Genomic DNA, 19,218 nt, shown 5'->3' on the forward strand with positions numbered 1-19,218 from the left:
CAGTGAGCCTGGCCAAGGCCATGCTGGGTTTGCCAGATGCGCAGCATAACTGAGTTAAGCTTCATGAAAAGCAGTGGCCACTGCTTGATTATGTAAAATCCATCTGGATCCTAAGCAGAAAATCACTGCTGGAAGGGCCCTCGAGACCATCTGGTCCAGCCTACTGTGTCTACTGGACAGAAAAGTGAGGTTGGGTGCTGGAGAGAAACCTGCCCAAGGTCACCCAGCAGCCAGGTCCTCTGTGTCCTTCTCCTGCCACAGCACCAGAATGGCCCTCCTGCTCCCCACAAGACCCTTCCTGAGTAAGAGCGCTGGGACCAGCATTGTGGGGGCTGGCTGGGCTCCTCTCCTGTAATCTGACAACACAACGTAACTTCAATTCAGATACTGATCATGCCCGGTGTCAGGGTCGGGGTGGCAAGATGCCAAGATGCAGGTGCTTTTTTTTTTGTTTGTTTTTGTAAGAGCATAAAAAAGTAGAATGCTCCTGGAAAATTCTACCAAGGCTCCAAACATATGAGTTCCAAACCACCTGGTATGGTCAAGGTTGATTTCCAAACTGCCTCCATTAGCCCTCACCTTTCTGTATCACGTATATCCATAGGCACTGGTCATCGGAGCCTTGGCACCAGAGAAGAAAACGCAAGTGACAGAGCCCAGGAGCACAGCTCAGGTCTGGCCATTGGACCCCCAAAGCAGGAAGGCCTCCATGCTGCTTTCTGAGGGACTAGGATAGGAGGTATACATCTAGCTGGCTCTCTCCCAACCATCCTGGAGGTGTTGCTGGATTGGAGATGTGGACCAACTGGGGTGCAACCTGACCTGAAAATTGCCAGCCACTGTCAGACAGGGTCTGGGCAGAGCTGGGTTGGCCACCCGAGGCTGGCTTATAGCATCATGCCCTCCTATCCAGGAGCTGCCTGCACGGGCCAGGGCCAAGCAGGGGAAGAAGCACAATTGTTGGCAGCAGATAAAACCCTCAATACCATCTTGATTTCCCTTCTGCTCTCAGAGTGGTCACTTGCAGGACAAACCAGCGACCAACAGCTAATAATTCTACAGTGAACCAGCCACCATTGCCTCTTTTCTCCTGGGAGGTGACCTCAGCCCTCTTCATCTGAGTGATGGGGAAATGGCACTGGGGAACAGGAGACAACAGCTACCCAGAGTTACCCAGGAAACAGACCAGGGCATGCAGTTCTTAATGCCAGCTCCTGCCTGGTCACCCTGAGTGGGGCACAGGGCAGACTTCTAGTCACAAGGGTCCCAAAGTTACCCCTGCTTGACGGTGGCTGGTAGTGGCTAAATAAAGCCAGGAAAGAGCCTGGCCTTTCTGACCACACACCCCAAAACGTGACAGGGGAGGGCCCCTGAAGAATGTCTGGAATTAGGTCTTAACGTGGGCGATCAGACCAAAGCAGGAAGGGGCAGGGTGGGGGAGAGGGGAGGACAACTGCCTGGACCTGTGCCTTGTCCTATACTCAGGCCGAATCAGCAGCTAATGGACACTTAAAAAAGATCCAATTGGCTACTGTCTGCCTCCGCCCACCTGGCCTGCAGTGGACAGCCATAGGCAATAGGCTGCACCTGGGCAGGCTTCGCCCACCACACAAGCAGGACACACCTGCATGGTATGGTGTCCCGGATTAGGATTCATGAGCTTGGCAAAGAATCCCCAACTGGACAGAACCAAATGGGAAGGCAAGGTCTTTGGAGGGAGTGAGAGAGGGAACCACACTGTAGGCCAGCAGTCCTGGGGATGCGCCTCTGGGCAAAGAGCAGTAACCCACACCCGGCTCCTGCCTCTCTCGAGTCCCTGCATCTTCCAGGCTTGCACAGTCTCCTCCCTAAGCCCCCTGCTCTACATCAACAGAGCCTTACCCGCTGCAGCTGAGGCTGGATGTGGCCCTGCTCTTCGGGCAGGTGTGATCAGGGACATACAATGCAGGTTCACTAGTGATCCTCTGTTGCCCCAAGCAACCTCCACCACCTTGGAGGATAACCTGCTGCCTCTGCTTTAGGACAACAACCAACCTTTGAGAACCCCTGAACATCTCTCAGAGCTGTCTGTCCTGCCCTGCCATTGCTGGGATGTCCTCACTCCCCCGGAGCAGCCTGTCTTGGTGCCAGATGTCCATGACTGCCAAATTCCGATTCAGACCAAGCACATGTCTCCTAGGACTTGGCCTCATGGGATCAAGTTCTCAGTTCTTGGGCTTGGGAGATAGAAGTCTCTGCTTTCTCACCTACACAGCAGCTCACCTACAGGCACATCCAATCCTGACAAAATGGAAAGGTAGATCTCACGCATACCCTGGAAAATGCCCAACACATGGTGCCCTCTGGAGGAGGCCTGGCTTTCGCCCCACACAGGATTTGCTCCTGACGTTGGCAGGCCAAGCACAGGCACAGAAGACTGTGGCGAATGTCACCTGGGAGCACCTTCAGGGGAAACTGAGTGGTTAGCAGTGGAGGGGAAGACACTGATGCCCGCCAGAAAGGTGGGGTTTTGCATTTGCAGAAAATGTGGTAAGGTTTGCAGTGTGGACAACGCAAAATAAACAATGACAGGGACAGCAGCAACAAAACAGAAACGAGGAACACGCGACTGATTCAACTCCCCCAGAACATGCCTTGGGTGTAAAGAAGCACTCCATACCGGTCCGGCAGCAGCCCCACCACCTCACGGAGCACAGTGCACCCCCGGAAAGCTGCCAGGCAGCCACAGGATCCGTGGGAGAGCAGAGCCGCCGAAGAGGCGGTGGGGTTCCCAGCCCTGTCCTCTTGGCGAGGGAAGCAGGGAAAAGGGATGGGAAGGATGGGGTTGGAGCCAGCAAACAGCAGCGATGAAACCAGGGCAGACTGAGCTCCTGTGCTCCTCCTCCCTCCCACCTGGCCCACAAGGAAAGGCGCTAAACCCAGAGCCCAGCACGTACCTGGAAAAAACCCGGCGGGATGGGGCCTCCTGGCATCCCGTCGTTGGGAGGAATGTTGCCAAGCACGGGGCTCGGGGCAGCCGCTGCACTCTGCAGGGAGAGGAGGCAGAAGGTTAGTGGCTGACCCCATGACCAGACTCAGACCCAGACCCAGACCCAGACCCAGACCCAGAGTCTGCCTGCACTCCTCCTAAGCTCCCATCCCAGGTTGCTGGGAAAAGCCTCTCACCTGGCAGCTAGGACAGCTTAGGGCCGACACAGCACAAGTGCATGTCTGACAATCGCACCTGTCTCAATTACTGCGGGGGTGGGGAGGATGGAGTGTCACTCTCCAGACAGGCAAGCAACAAACGTTCTGGCCTCTGAAGTGGGGACACATGTTCACCACATGGAAAGTTGTGGGAATGGTATAAGACTGGCACCAGGGGCACCTGCCACAGTGTTAACAGCAGGATGCTCACACCTGACCCACCAGGTTACATCAAGCCCTTTTAGATTTCTACTCATTAAATTTGAGAGGAAGAAAGAGAGAGACACACACACACACACAGATTGTCCATCCACTGGTGTGCTCCTCAAATGCCCACAACAACCCAGGATGGACAGGCTGAAAGCCCAATACAATCCATGTCTCCCCGTGTCAGTGGCAGGAACACAAGTACTTAGCCATCACCTGCTACATCCCAGGTGCCCACTGGCAGGAAGAAGGGAATGGGGAACACAGCAGGGAGTTGGACCTGGGCATTAAGGGAGAGAATACAAGTTTCCCAGGCAGGGTCTGAATTGCTGAGCTAAACGCCAACTGTTTCAAAAAGCTCCCTGAGGGCAGGTGAGGGTGTACTCAATGCTGATGTTCTCTCCAGCAGGCTGGCATGTTGTATAGAGCAGATCAATCACTGCCCAGGACTCAACAACTAAAGGGACTAAATCACTGAGAATGTCCTTGGAGTTGGGTGCAAAGAGGGTTGGGTACATTCTTGTCGCCCATCCCCAGGTGACACATAAGAAGGGGACACAGAACGTGAGGATGGTCACTCCTTTTCTCTTAACTCTGTTGCTGTGGCATTTACCTGGTGCACATGCCACACCATATGCCTACTGTGTGTTGGAGCTGAAGAGGAGGGCAAATATTGCTCTCTCCAGCCTGGCCCCCTTCCAAAGGGTTTGTGTCCCACCTTTTCATGGATTAGTGTGTCTGTGCCTGGCTCTGTGGGAGGCCCAGAGGAAGACTCCGGCCTGAGAGTATACTCGCCAGGTCTGCTTCTTGCCTCCCAGCAGGACAGAGAATGTGGCATGGAACCACCGGTCACCTTTCAGGTATCTGAGGGGCTTCTGGGACAGACACATGAGCACCTGTTGGCCTTAGAATCATGGTTTCCTGTTACCACCTTCGAAATGCCACACCTTCCCTTTCCTTGGCCATTAACACAGAAGTCAGCATCCCCAACTTAAAATTTGGACGGGAGGAAATGAGAACAAAGTGCCTCATGTGAAACAATGACCCATACTGGCTTCATGCATTGTCACCCGTATTAGCAGGTGCACCGACCTTTTCATTGTGGTTATGGGAGACCCACTGATGGGATGGCTGGGAGCTCTGTCACTCTGGGCACATGTGGGAGATCCCTGGTACAGAAACTGGGCTAGCCACAGATTGCTCTCCAAATGATTCAGCGTATGGAAAAACCAACTTCTCTGTAAGTTCAAAGCTGCCAACGACTGCAACGGGTGTTAGAAGTTCATAAATTATCTCCTCACATCACAGTTTCCCCACACCCAGATCAGACACCACAGGCGCTCTTAGAAGACGTTGCCTCACCCTGTCCCTGCCCTAGTGTTATCATGGGTGGGGTCACCTGGGGAAACCTGCCAGGTAATCCATTAGCTGCATCCCCGCTGGCTGCATTGCACTGCGTATCCCCAGCGGGACAGTGGTTCTGTGAAAATGCAGTTTCAGTGACAAACAGCCAAGGCCTGCTCCTCAGCAGCGGGTGCACAGCCAACAGTCACCCCTACTTTCTCCAAATTCTTTAACTCCTCACTCCCCTTGTAGATACTCACTATTATGAGCCACTGAAGAACGGGGTTTGGGATAGTTAGCATTCCTTTGGTAGCCTGCCTTAGCTTTTGAATTACTACTTATTTTTTTTTTTAAGATTTATTTTTATTGGAAAGGCAGATCAGATTTACGGAGAAGAGAGAAAAAGACCTTCCATCTGATGGTTCACTCCCTAACTTGTTGCAATGGCCAGGAGCCAGGAGCTTCATTCAGGTCTCTTATGTGGGTCCAGGGTCCCAAGACTTTGGGCTGTCCTTGACTGTTTCCCAGGCCACAAGCAGGAAGCTGGATGGAGAGTGGAGCTGCCAGGATTAGAGCCAGTGCCCATAAGGGATCCTGGTATTGCAAGGAGAGGATTTTAGCCATTGAGCCATCCTGCTAGATCTGAATCACTACCTTTCAAAATGGCTCCTCCATCCCAGCCTTCGATAGATCTACTTTTTTTTTTTAAGGATTTTTTTTTATTTATTAAATAAAGCAAACATTTATTAAATTGTGATAAAAACATTCCATCAAATTACAAAACTTGAGTAAGAAAAACAAACGGCACATGCTTAACTGTAGCTGACATTCAAATAAAATTTGCATTCCCAAAATATTATACAGTAATTAGAAAATACCAGCCAAAGTAATATTAGGATACTTTTACATGCGGTCTCTTATTTTTATTATAAAGTCAGATATTCAGAGAAGAGGCAGAGACAGAGAGGAAGATCCTGTCTATTAATTCACTCCCCAAGAGGCCACAACAGTAAGAGCTGTGCCGATCCAAAGCCAGGAGCCAGGAGCTTCTTCTGGGTTTCTCACATGGGTGCAGGGTCCCAAGGCTTTGTGTCATCCTTGACCACTTTCCTAGGCCACAGGCAGGGAGCTGGATGGGAAGTGGGGCCTCCGGGATTAGAATCGGTGCCCATATAGGATCCCGGCACACGCAGGGCGAGGACTTTAGCCACTAGGTTACCATGCCAGGCCCCGATAGATCTACTTTTTTTTTTTTTTAAAGATTTATTCATTTTATTACAGCCAGATATACACAGAGGAGGAGAGACAGAGAGGAAGATCTTCCGTCCGATGATTCACTTCCCAAGTGAGCCGCAACGGGTCGATGCGCGCCGATCCGATGCCGGGAACCTGGAACCTCTTCCGGGTCTCCCACGCGGGTGCAGTGTCCCAATGCACTGGGCCGTCCTCAACTGCTTTCCCAGGCCACAAGCAGGGAGCTGGATGGGAAGTGGAGCTGCCGGGATTAGAACCGGCGCCCATATGGGATCCCGGGGCGTTCAAGGCGAGGACTTTAGCCGCTAGGCCACGCCGCTGGGTCCCGATAGATCTACTTTTATGATAAAGTGCTTGCATGCTCTGCTGTTTGGATATTGAGCTTTTATAGATCAAGGACACGAGCAGCCTCCTGCATGAACTCCTGGGCTTGTCTTCCTCAGGGGAGAAGGTCGGATAAATCAATGGCTGTGAGCTGCAGGAAGGAGGGCAGGGCAATGGTAGTTCCAGTGAGCAGATGGCATAATTTCCTGAACTCTAGGTGGAGCATGGGGTTCTGCTATTCTCCAATTTAGCATTATGAAGGCAGGCCGGGTTAGCAGTGACTTTGGAACACGACCTAAGGAGCTGGCAGTTTTCACAGACAGCCTTCTCCAGCAGCAAAATCTGGTTGCTCCACAGTGAATGAATGCCATACATGATGATGGTCCATTATTACTGCTCCCATTTGATGACAAAGTAGATGCAGGCTCATGGCAGAAAACTCTTACAAGGGGGAAAAGAAGCAACTGGTGTTTTCTGGCGGCCAGTGGGCTAAGAACCTGGCTAGGGGGCTGGCATGGTGGCATAGAAAATGAAGTCTCAACCTGAGGCACCATGACACTGGTTCAAGTCCCAGCTATTCCACTTCCAATTCAGCTCTCTGCTAATGTGCATGGGGAAGCAGCAGAGTTTGACCCAAGGCCTTGGGCATGTGTACCAATGTGGGAAAGCAGAAGAAACTCTTGGCTCCCAGCTTCAGACAGGCCCAGCTCCAGCCACTGCAGACATTTCGGGAGTGAATAAGCAGACGGAAGACCTCTCTCTCCTTTCTGTAACTCAGCTTTTCAAAAAAAAAAAAATTAAAACACATTTCTACATACATATGTATATAGACATATTTATATATACATACAAGATTATCTTTGGGAAAAAAAGAGAAATAATACAATCTGAATGTCACACACACACACACATATCATCACAATACCAGATCCTGGCCTTCATCCTCCCACACCTGCACAGCACTGACTGATCTACCCAACCCCAAGACCTGGCACAAGGTGAGGCATGCCACAGGTTCTGTGTCTACCATCCCAAGAACTGCCCAAAGCTGGGCAGGCAGATCCAGCCAGGCCTTTCTGCACCTCCAGGACTCTGCACCACCCTGCGGTCTCCAGAGTAGAGTCCCAGGACACTTCTCAGCAAGTATCTTGTGGGTCTTCTTTGAGAACACAAGATCCAAATGGAATCTCCCTACATTGATCAAGGCCTAACGCATGTCAGGCCCACAGCAGGTGCCTGGGGGATGGAACTCCATCCGAGCCTCTAGTGAAAAAGAAAGAGCCCTGGATTCAGACACCAGAGGCCTCATGCAGGGACTTGGGGGACAGGACCCCTCTCCTCTCATGGGGACTCACTTTTCTGGGTCCAGTGAAGGTACTCGAGGAGACGATCACCTTGGCCCTTCTTCCAAGCTGGCTGTCCCAGTCCCTACACTCATAAGGCCTGAAGGCAGGAAGCAGGAGACACTCCTCATCCCAGAGGACCCAGAATCTAACTCTTCTTTCTATTATAGGACATTTCGAGATTCAAGATTACAAGGCACCCTGAGACCTGTGTGATAGCTGAGCTGGCAGACAGCAACCGCTGACACTTGCAGGCTCCAGCCACCCAGACCTGCCTGCCCTGTGTTTATTTACAACCACATCCATGCATGGGCTGAAAAAGGCAGAATCCAACTGGGGCCAGCAGTTGGGTAACTTGAACTTAGAAAATAAAAGCCACTAATTAATTTTCTAAACAGAAGCAACCCTCACCCATGGTGCTGTAACCCACTCTAGTCAGCTATCTTCTGTGAGCCCTGGAGCTGCATGCAACTCACGCCCTGGCTGAGAGTGCAGCCACCAGCCTCAAGGGGGCCCTCCTATTGCCTCCGCCCTACTGGTGGGCTGCTAGGGGATCCGTATGTGCCACGGCAGCCACAGGCATTCTGGGCAAATCCAATCAAGGAAATTTCTGACAACTCTGGCCAGCAACCCTGCACCAGCAAGAGGAGACCATCCTCTCATCCTCCTTGGGGAGGAAGCGGGATTTGAACTTGGAACTTCACAGTCTGAGCAACTGGGAAGAACTCTGGAAGCAGGTGAGGGAGCTCAACCTCCTGCCCTGGACAAGGGGAAGGACTGCTAGGAAAACTGGCACACTAACCCCAACTCATCCCAAACATATGAATGCATTGCCAATGGCCCCTAGAGGGCCAGGCCCCACCAGCAAATGCCCACGACAATAATCACCTACCCATAGGCCCTGCTTGGTCCGAGAAGCAAGGGCCCAGGAATAGTCCCCACAAGATACTATCTTCTGGCCTTGCCCCAAGAGCCCCAGTTATCCTCAATTGCAAGATAGCATGGGTTTTCCCATTCATTTAGACTCTTTTCGTGACAGTTTATGTGGGGCTGGTACTGCGGCACAGCCCGCAATGCCAGCATCACAATGGTTGGTGAAAACCCTAGTCGCTCAACCTCCAGTCCAACTCCCTGCTAATGCACCTGGGAAGGCTGGCTTTGGCCTAGACCAGCATTGGCCATTGCAGCCATTTGGGGAATGAACCGGCAGACAGAGGATTTGCCCAGTCTCTGTAATTCCACCTTGCAAATCAATAATGAGATCTTTTGGGAAAAAAAAAAAAAAAGACAAGGAAGTAAGTTTGTGTACACGAAGCTTCTAGAAAACTGAGGATATAAAGAATGCTGAGTGAATGCTCAGAGTGAAACTGTGGGGCTCGGGCAGGGCAAGCCCCTCCCAATGCATTTACAAGGATGTAGATAGGTAGTTTGTTCTGCCAATCCTCTCCCCACCCCATTTCTAAGGCCTCAGCATGCAGCAGCACTGGCCAAGGCCGTCTTTTTAGACAAATCCAACAGAGGCCATGGGCCAGAAGCCATGTGCATGTGGCTGGGAGATGGAGGTCACCCAGATGGAAGGGCACTAAGGGGCTCCTGTGGTGACCCCATAAAGAGGGCAAGAGAGAATGGAGGGTGTGAGCCTGACAGCAGTGCACTCCCAGGTCCCTGGGGCAGGTAACACTTGCCTTGCTGCGGGTGAGCCAGGGGCATCTGTGCAGACTACTACAGCGACCTGGGCTCCTGTGAGGACCACAGCTTTCAGAGGGAACTTCAGCAGTACCAGTCACCTGAGAGTGTGGATGCCCAGGGAGGGAGAAGGTCCACAGAAGGGCCAGGATGGAATGGTCTGACACACAGACTAAGGAATGGTGCTGGCTCTGGAAAGCAGGGGCCTCTGACTGCAGCTCCAGGAAAGCACAGAGCTCTGGTCGTGTGGAGAGGCAGAGCCAGCTGGTGTTAAAAATAGGTTCCAATGACACACAGGCATGACACAGGATCCCTGCCTGCAAATAGTTGGGGGTGGGAGGAGGACACCACAGGGGAGCAGGTGTGGACGTGCCTTCCCGGGCCCCAGGCCTGCCTCTGAGACTGTCCCTGGGTCCAACAGTAGAGCCCTGGGCTACCACAAACTTCTCTGAAGTTGGGGGAGGGGTGAACATCTGGGTCCTTGGTGTCATGACTCATCAGTTACCACGTTAAGAAGGGAGACATCTCCTGAAGATTGGTGGGGGCACGGGGAAAGGACCCGGGGCTGCAGGGCCCAAGATCAAATATACCTCTGCTTGCAAATCACCTGCTGTGGCAACCTGGGTCATTTTCAGCCCCAGATGAGGCAGCTCAGGTACTGCTGTTCCTACCACACATAAGGAACTACACAGAGCTCTCCAAGGGCGTCGTGTACAGACACAAGAGGCTGAGTGTGGCCACAGCCAGGCCCTGGGCCCAGGGCAGCAGGGCTTAACAGCCAGAGTGCACTCCTAATCTGTGCCTTGGGTGACACAAAGTCCCAGGAAGGCAGAGAAGGCTAGGGAAGCAGCCTCCTGCTCTGATGCCAGGGTGTCACCCCCGGGAAGCCATCATTTCTATTTCACCAGGAAAGAGACCAGGGGGTGGATGGGTATATGAACTAAAGTCACACAGCTAATCTGTGGCTTTAACTTTAACCCCTGAGTCTTTCTGTCTCGATCTTGGGCTCATGAAACCTAACTAGGGACTGGCACTGTGGTATGGCAAGTGAAGCTGCTGCTAGCAGTGTCAGCATCCCATATGAGATGAGTCTTGGCTGCTCTGCTTCTGAGCCAGCTTTCTGCTAACACACCTGGGAAAGCAGGGAAAGATGATCCAAGTATTTGGGGTCCCTGCCACCTATGTGGATGACTGGAATTCCTGGCTGCAGTCTTGGCCATTGCGGGCATCTAGGGAGTAACCAGTATATGGAAGATCTGTCTCTCTTCCTGTTAGTGTAACTTAAATAAATCAGTTAATCCTGAAAAAGAATTTAAAAAGGATGGAAGGAACGAAGAAAAGAAAAGAGAGAGAGAGAAAGAGAAGGAGAGAGATCTGAGTGACAGTCCCTTCCTACCAATGCCTGCAGTTCCCAAGCAAAGTTGCATGTGTTACTTGGAACTAACACACACACAAAAAAGGAACTGCAGGTAGGGCTTTCCAATCTACTGCCTGAGATCATCTGTATGCCATGCTCATCCCTGTGCAGACTGACCTTCTAACTCCGCTCCTTCTAACAAACGTCTCTGATAGCCTGCCTGTGTGTGTGTGCGTGCACACAGATGTATGTGCCCAGGATTATGAGACGCCACGGCACAGAGCGGTACCATCATTGGTATAGCACCTGGGAAAAGGAGACAGCAGGTAGGGTGGGGAGATGGAGGCAGACCCCAAGTGCCCGGGGCACACTGAATGCCTTTAGCGAGCACTTGCTCCTGGCCCTGCCATGGGACTACTCTGTGCCCACTGGCTGGGTGGGCGGAGAGAGAGATGGCGCAGCTCTGCCACAGTGGTGTGAAGGCTGAAATGAGCAGTGGTGACAGGAAAGTGCAAGACGGGTGAAGGTGCTGGGGCGGGTGTTGCGAGAGGGATTAGGAGGATCAGAAGGGCTTTGTGGGAGAGGTGGCACTCCAGCCAAGGCCTTAAAGGATGGCAGGACTTGAAGATGCGGGCAGTGATAAGGGGGGGGGGAGGGGGAGATTACTGCTGTCGTCTTAACCCTCCCCAGCACAGGGCCTCCAACTGGCAGGCGCTGTGAATCCCCGCAGGATTCCGCCTCCACCCTGGGCATAGGGCTCTGCTGTCCCTCCAGCACGGGCTGGCCCAGCTTCTGCAGCCTCTCACTGGGAGTTGGGGCCCTGGGACGAATGTGTCACTTTCCCATTCTCAGCCTTCTGTGGGAAGGGTGAGGAATTCAAACTTGACCCTCAGTTAAGACACCAGAGGTAGCTTGGGGCGGGCAAGGCAGGCTCTCAGCACCATAGCTGAGCACAACAGACACCGTCCACTCTATGATGCCACAAACACAGCAGGCTGGGGCTGGGAAAGCATCTATACTGTGGTCTCTCTCCCCAGTGCCGCCCGGGAGCTTTTTCTTTTTTCAAGAAAATGCACCTCCATCAGCACCATTTTCAAAGCAGAGAGGATCTGACTCCCCTGGACTAAGGAGGTTGAGGCCACCATGCCATGGTAGCCCTGCTCACCCACCCGTTGAACACCAGCTTCTTCTGGGAACCAGATCAGAGGGCATGGTTTGGTAAGAGGTGGAGTCCCAGGTAGCTGAGACCTGGTTATACTGGGGCTCACAGCCACGATACTCTCCTTCATGTGCAAACACCTCCCTGGCCCAGGACATGCGAGGCAAACAGGCAGGGTAAGGATAAAAGGTCCCCCTCGCCTCCACACTGAAAGCACAGGGCAGCACGCCATTCAGATGGCACTGGTACTCTTAAAGTGAGATGAGCTTCTGGCCCAGGTTTATACTCTTAGCAACACATACATACCTCTCCCTGCGTCTTAAAGGAGGTTCCTTCAGACCACAACCATGTCAGAGGACACACACACACACACACAGTACGTCTCCCTGCTGTCTTAAAGGAGGTTCCTTCAGACCACAACCATGTCAGAAGAGGCCAGTGACAGCTCCTTAGCAAGATCACTGGCAGTTGCTTCTGCAAAGTGGAAAATTCCCTGGCGTAGACCTGCACACACGCTCGGTTCCAATGACAACTTAATCCTGGCAGGATCTAGGTGTGCACAGAACAGAAAATCACCCACTGCTAAAGACTTTGTGGTACTTCTAAGTTTAAATGAGATCACGGGAGGCAGGACTCTGGGAACATCTCTGACGGTCCTCAGCTGCCATCCAGTCTGCTGGATTTGGAGTCATGTTTCCCCCACCTGTCCCTGTGCTGTGCCTGGGTGAGTGAGAGGAGCTCATCGGTGTCCCCCCACCAGGCTCCACCCCAAGATGTCAAAGCTGCAAAGCTTCCGCTTGGTGGAGCCGGGGACGTCTCTGGGCCCTGGCACTGCCTGTTCAGCCTCGCTGGCCGAGTGGGAACCTGCGGAGGGGAGCGGGTGCACAGCTGTCCCCAGCGCACAGGCGACACACGGGCCCAGAGCTGAGCAGATGCCGCTAAGCCTTTAAAGCACACGCTAATTGTGCTAATTTAGCTAACAGTCTCTGTTCCGTCCCCCCACTCCAAGTCAACCAGCGTCCTTTGGTACTGCTGGAGAGAGGCAAGCTGTTGGCTTTAGTGTTATTTTGTCAGCCATTAAACGATTCATCGGAGTCATTAATTGATTTATTACTGCTGCCTGCTCGGAGGGTTTAGCAAATAAAGAATGATGTAGGTCACAACGCAAAGGAAATTGGACCAAACGACACCAGGAGAAGCTGGGCACTCGCAGCACCCGCTGCCATCCACTTGGGCAGTCCAGCAAGCCCTGCTGTCAGGTAGGGGACGGTGTGGCTGGTTCCCCGTCCCCACCACCCGCCGCCTGAAATCCCGGTGCTAGCCTGCCTCCCGCATAGGCACTGGTTTAGCCTAAGATACAGAAGAAAGGAGCCTTGTCCGGGGGCTAAGGAAACTGGTTCCTGGCACCTGCCAGAATCAGCTACCAATGAATAAGTGTGAGCAGAAATGTTCCCACCCCAGGAGGACAATGAACAGCAATGGCTGGCCAGGTTAGGGCTCTGCTTCCTCTCTGTGTCCTATGTACGCAAGTGCTTACCAGCAGCTTCCTGATACCAGGCCCCATGTGTTACTTCTCTTCCCCAGGAACATTAAACTTAAGAGAGTTTGGTTAGTAAAGGACAGTCCTGGGGGTCACACCTGGTCCTGACTGATGTCATGTCTACATGTCCTTCACCCTCTGCCAAATTATTCAGGCAGCCACAAAAACGGCCTTACGACTACAGCTTGATCCCAACAACAACAAAACAAGAGTAGCTAGCCTTGAGTCAGAGAGCTGGGCCAACCCTTTCCTTCTGGGATCCCTAGGGGCTTGGTTCAAAAAAGGCAGAGGTAAGCTGCAGAGGCGTGAGGCTCCAGGGCCTAGGTCCTTCCCCCTCACCAGCTGTTGTCCCTCCCAGGCTGCCACCCACACTGCCAGTGACTAAGTGAATCTACCCCAGCCCCTCCCAACTCTCCATCAGCTTTCCTCAGGGTCTCCTACATGGTCCTGTGTGCCCTTCCAGGGTAGTCAGGCAGCAGGGCCAGCCAACCTGCCCCTCTCAGCACGCTGCCCGGGCAACGTTCACACCTCCAGAGAGGGGTGTCAGGGTTGTGGACTCTGCATGCTGTGTCCACCGAGCATGTCTATCTGTCTCTCTCCAGGACAGGGAAGGTAAGGGCTCTGACACCTGGTCTCTCCAAGAATCCCACACAGCCATTCCCAACTCCATATTCTGCCACGCTCACCATCAGCCCTGACCTGTCCTGCCCTGAAGCATCTAGAACACAACCCACCCTGAGAAGCTGTTGGAGGTTTGCAGAGCCTAGTGCAAATAATGAAGAGCAGGTGGACAGGGCTGAGATCTGGTCTGTTTCTGTCCTTGGCAGGGCCCTGGCCAGAGCCCAGAGTCAGGGGCAGGGGCAGCACTACTCCTTCAAGCTCCCCACACCAGAGTCTACAAGTATCTGGGGCAAATGCCAGGTGCACAAGGCAGAGAGCCTTCTTGTGACATTCCTCAGGAAGTGTCAAGGGCCCCCAAGAACACCTTTCCTTGAGGATTCACGGGAGAATCCTGGGATGCACTGAGCCCAGCTCATTCACCAAGCAGGGGGGACCCAAACTCGGCTTCTGAAACACACAGGGCTCTTCCTCTCTTGAGAAGGGGCACTTTCATGCCCTCCATGAGTGAGGTCGGTACTGACGTGCCAGGGAGGGTTTGCTGGAGACTTCTGCCAGCATCCCATGAACCCCACTCCAGAAAGCATGGCCTGCTAGTACTTACATGTACTTTGCGTTCAGGCCTCGCTCTCACACACAGTCCCTTGATGGGAGCACCACCCACTCTATACACAAGACAGACCATCACTCTGCAACACCTGTTGCCATCCCTGTTGGTCACTGCATGAGCCATGCCTGGTGCTTACCTCTGTATTACATCAGCAGTCAGCTCCCCAGGGTTGGGGGCAAGATGATGAGTTATCTATCTTTTGGGGGTGCCTATTTCTTGTAGAAACTCCGTTCACAGGGGAGAAATGCACTGTCTGTGACTCCTCCCCTCCATCATCACTAAGCATGAGCTGAACCTTGAGGGGGCACGCAGCTGGGAGAAGCCAAGCTCTGTGCAGCCCACAGGGGACTCTTGCTGCTCTGTCACCCTCTTATCAAGTCCTAAGAACAGCTCCAGGACCTCACCATCAGGCCTGGGGTTTCTGCCACTTTCTCTGCTCAGCAAGCTTCCCTTTATGTGAGCTACCTCTACAACTCCAGTCAACAGTCAATGTCCAGCTCAAACACCCCCACTTCCAGCCCCCAGCAGGCCCTGAGGTCCCTGGGAGGGCTCATGAGTGGGTTTGCACCTGTGTCCTTTCACAAGGCTTCCAAGCATATACTCAAGGCACCAATGGAATCCCAAACAGAAGGAGCACACTGGGGAGGCACACAGAACCCCGGACTTCAGCCAGGAGCCTCAGGGAGGTAGACAATTCTATACCACAGGTCACCCTCTGAGGCTTCCAGAACACAAGGAGGTAACAGAGGCCTGTGATGTTTTCCCCTCCTCCCTGCCCTCTTCCCACTCTACCCTCTCACTGCCTTTGTGACTTGTGCTTTACCTGACGAACACCTGCTGGTCTTCCCCACCTGAATGCCCCTCTCTGCAGGTCTCTGCCACTCTGATACATCCCTCAGGCTGCCCTGGGCAGCAAGGCGGGGTGGTTCATCCACTCTCTGATGCATAAGGCAACTCTTCCAGCATTTTCCAGCTGGTCTCATCACCTGGACCAAGGCTATATCCCAGTCAAATAGTTCATCCCAAAAAGGTGCACTCTAATGTACACTCGTTTCACAATCGATAATACACAGCAAACAACTGGGGACTCAAAGAGCTTTCTGGATATGGCTTCACCTGGCTCTTCTGGGAAATGTCTCCCTCCCTCCAGCCCTTCCCTGTGGTCTTCCTTTATAGAAAGACAGAACAGGAACCCAATGTCAAAAGGGGCAACATGCAACCTTAACTCCCAAAGGCTCCGTGCTCCCTCCTGGCACGGAAGGTGGGAAGACACAGACCCAGAGGCCCCAGGGGTAGTGTGCAGAGGATGACCTGAGTTTGAATAATCCTGGTTCTGTTCCCCACTTGAAGCCCAGGAATCATATGAAGACAGTGCTTTCAACAGACACCAAGCCAGCCCAGTCTGCTGCCAATCTGCCCGAATGCAAGTAGCTGCTTTCCATTTCATTCTATTCAGTGAAAGGTAAGGTCAGGGTCTTCCCCACCCAAGAAAGATTATTTTGATGGAAGCTGGACAACACACATAGGCCTTCAAAACCTCTTGATGCAGAACCTCAGAACTGGAAGAAGGTCTACAGCCTTTCTGTACAGGCCTGGCCTGCTGCCAATATGCCAGCTTGTGGCACAGACACCTGTGCCTCAATGATTTCATCCAGAAATCAGGTTCAAAAACCCTGTTTGCCTCATGGAATTTGCACAGCCAAATCCTCTTGTCCTGATACTGGCTCTCTGAAGATACCAGGAGAAATTGATCTTTCTAAGGCAGAATTACAGAAAAAAAAGGGAAAGAGAGAGAGAGAGAGATCTTCCATCTAGTACTTCACTCCTCAAATAAGCGCAACTGCCAGGATTGGACCAAGCCGAATCCAGGAGCTTCTTACTAAGGTTGTGGGCTATCCACTATTGCTTTCCCAGGCACATCAATTAGCATGGAGCTGGACTGGAAGCGGAGCATCCAGGATGTAAACTGGTGCCCATTAAGGGATGCTGGAGTTTCAGGTGGTGGTTTTTACTCACTATGCCACAGCACTGACCCTGAGGTTGATCTTACTTGGTTTGGTCCTCCCAAGAATTGGACCAGGTGGGCAATCTAAATCTTTATTTTACACTGACCTCTCCTACTGGTGACCAACCAAATGGCCAAGTGTCTTGTCTTTTTTTTCCCGGCTGGCGCCAAACACTCATACTCTGCCTACCCCACCTCTGCTGGGAATCAGAAGGAGACTCCACCCCAAGGAAGGAAATGGCTCACCCCAACAATCAGGATCTAGGGTCCTGCCACCAACCTGGCAGTGTCTTCCTCTGCACCTTCCCAACTCGAAAAAGGGGGCGTCACTACTCTTCTACCCCATCAACCTCAAGCAGCAACATGAAACACCAATGAAGAAACAAACATAAACACTGTAAACAGGAACCATCACCCCAGGTAGTCAGCAGAGCTGGGACTGCTGTGGAGACCAGGCCGGGCTAAGAACCCCTATCAAGCTCTGCCCCTGGCCTTGAAGCAACAGGCACAGACCCATTCCCAGTGTCTGTGCTGGGCTGCACGTGGAAGCCATTGAGGGAGCTCCTGCATGCACCATTGGATTCCTCTTGGGCTCCACTGTGGCCCTGGCCCAGCAGAGAGAGGCACCAGTGCCCGGCACAGTTGAGGCAGAAGGGCAGGCCTTATCTGTCCCCTCACCCGCCCTGGCCAGGCCCCCCGGATGCCTCTGGGTGCAGGTCAGGGCTTAGACAGCTGCCCAAACAGGTATGGGCCCAGATTTAATTGGCCTCTCTGTTAAGCTTTCTAATCTTGTTAAAGCTGCCTCCATCATGTAGACGGAGGCTCTGAATTTAATAAAAGCAGAGCGCTGCCCTGCCCCATTGTAAGCTGATTAGGTCTGGGGAGGCCTGAAGTGGGCCCCTCTCTGTCCTAGCACACCATACAGCTGCCCAGATGGTAGAAACCTTGTGTCAGTGAGAGGGGGTACACTGAGGAGGGGGCACGCAGGACAGCAGCATTTCCAGGAGAGCTGTGTGATCCCCAAGAGTTTCCCCAAACCCAGCGCACTCACTGCATATTGTTTCTGGGACAATACCAGAGGATACCCAACACAGCCACCAGCAGCCCTTCCAGTTGGGACTACTGGCTGCCCACTATCAGAGCAGCTTGAGACCCTGACTTCACTCAGAAGGAGTGGGGATAGCAGAGGGAAACAACTGTGGCCTCTTCTCCAGCCAGTCATATCAACAGGGCTGAAGAAGGATTCAGATCCCGGATGCCATCTCCGACAACACCATGGTCAACGTGTGCAAACATCCCTGCGCAAACACATGTCGCCCACTTCTCGATCATCTTGCTTTATCTAAATATATCCCAAGGAAATAACTTGGCAGCCGTGAGAAATTTGCAGCAGCTCCAAAGTAACAGAAACAAAACACACACACACACACACACACACACACACACACACACACACACACACACACACCACGCCAGGCCAAGGATGGCCATGGAGTCACAAACATCCACAGCAGACAGCTATCAAACGAGGATGTATGCCCACTTCTTACTATTGAACAGGGAGAAGTGGGGGTATTTTAGAAGAGACTCGGTGCAGGGTTAGCACACATGCCCCATCCAAGTACTAAGTTATGGGGCACACCCAGCTTAGTACACACCACACACACACACACACACACACACACACACACACACTCTGCGACTCGCTGCTGCAGTACACTGGCATTTTCCACTAGGCTTGCCAAGAATGGAGCCACCCTGCCCTGTGTGCTCAAGCCTCAACCCTTGGAAACAAAGGCAGCAGTCATGGGGGCCTGTGGGCACTCCTGGAGCACATGTATGCCATCTCTCTGTCCCCAGCTGTTTGCACCAAAGGGGAACCCAAGCCCCACAACAGCAGGCAGATATGCTAAGACCTCAGCCAGGATGCCATGCTATCTCCTCCTTCCTACCTCCTCCCAAACCCCACACCCCAATTCTCAGAAGATAACGTGGAAAGAAGGGCTTTGTGATTCTGACTGTGATCTGGCAAATGCAAGCTGTTGCAACCACTCAGGCCACCGTGTCAGGCACAAGGATCTCACGCTGGTAGATGGTAGGAGCTGTGGGCAGCTTCCACTGGGTTGATCCAGCTTCTGCCCAGGTCCCCTACAACCCTGTCCTTTTGGTCTGTCACCTAGCCCTGGAGCTCAAGCCTGAGCAACTACATTGGCCTCCTCCTTGGTTCACCTGCCTCGGCCTTGCCCTTGGCCCTGTCCTTTTCTCCACACAGACGTATCCCACCCAGGTCACACAGGCCAAGCTCACGGCTTTGCAGGACTCTCCACTCCCTGCTACAGCAGGGTTTGGCTGGCCCTTTCCGACCTGGCGCGAGCCAGCCTCCCAGCTGCGCCGCGCCCAGTCTCCCTCCCTGAACACAGCATGTCTTTTCACACTTCCCAGCCGGAATACAGACTTGTTCCTCACCCTGGGCCATCTCACCTCTCTGTCCCCTCAGTCACTGTTTGTTTTCTGCCCTCCGTCAGGAGCCCATCAAGGCCTTCCTACAGCACCCCACTATGTGACCAGACCCTTGGTCTACCTTC

The 19,218-nt window shown here is 52.9% G+C and overlaps 1 protein-coding gene across 3 annotated transcripts in view; it reads right to left on the bottom strand.

Annotated features, from left to right (window-relative positions):
• Positions 1-19,218, bottom strand: part of SSBP3 (single stranded DNA binding protein 3) — a 147,251-nt gene that overhangs the window by 37,118 nt on the left and 90,915 nt on the right. For all 3 annotated transcript variants that reach the window (XM_004588702.2, XM_004588701.4, XM_004588698.3), the window contains exon 5: positions 2,937-3,026. In XM_004588702.2, coding sequence (XP_004588759.1) covers positions 2,937-3,026 — 90 coding nt within the window. The remainder of the gene's footprint in view (positions 1-2,936; positions 3,027-19,218) is intronic.

The sequence above is a fragment of the Ochotona princeps genome, chromosome 2 (genome assembly GCF_030435755.1).
Source record: "Ochotona princeps isolate mOchPri1 chromosome 2, mOchPri1.hap1, whole genome shotgun sequence".
Classification (NCBI taxonomy): domain Eukaryota; kingdom Metazoa; phylum Chordata; class Mammalia; order Lagomorpha; family Ochotonidae; genus Ochotona; species Ochotona princeps.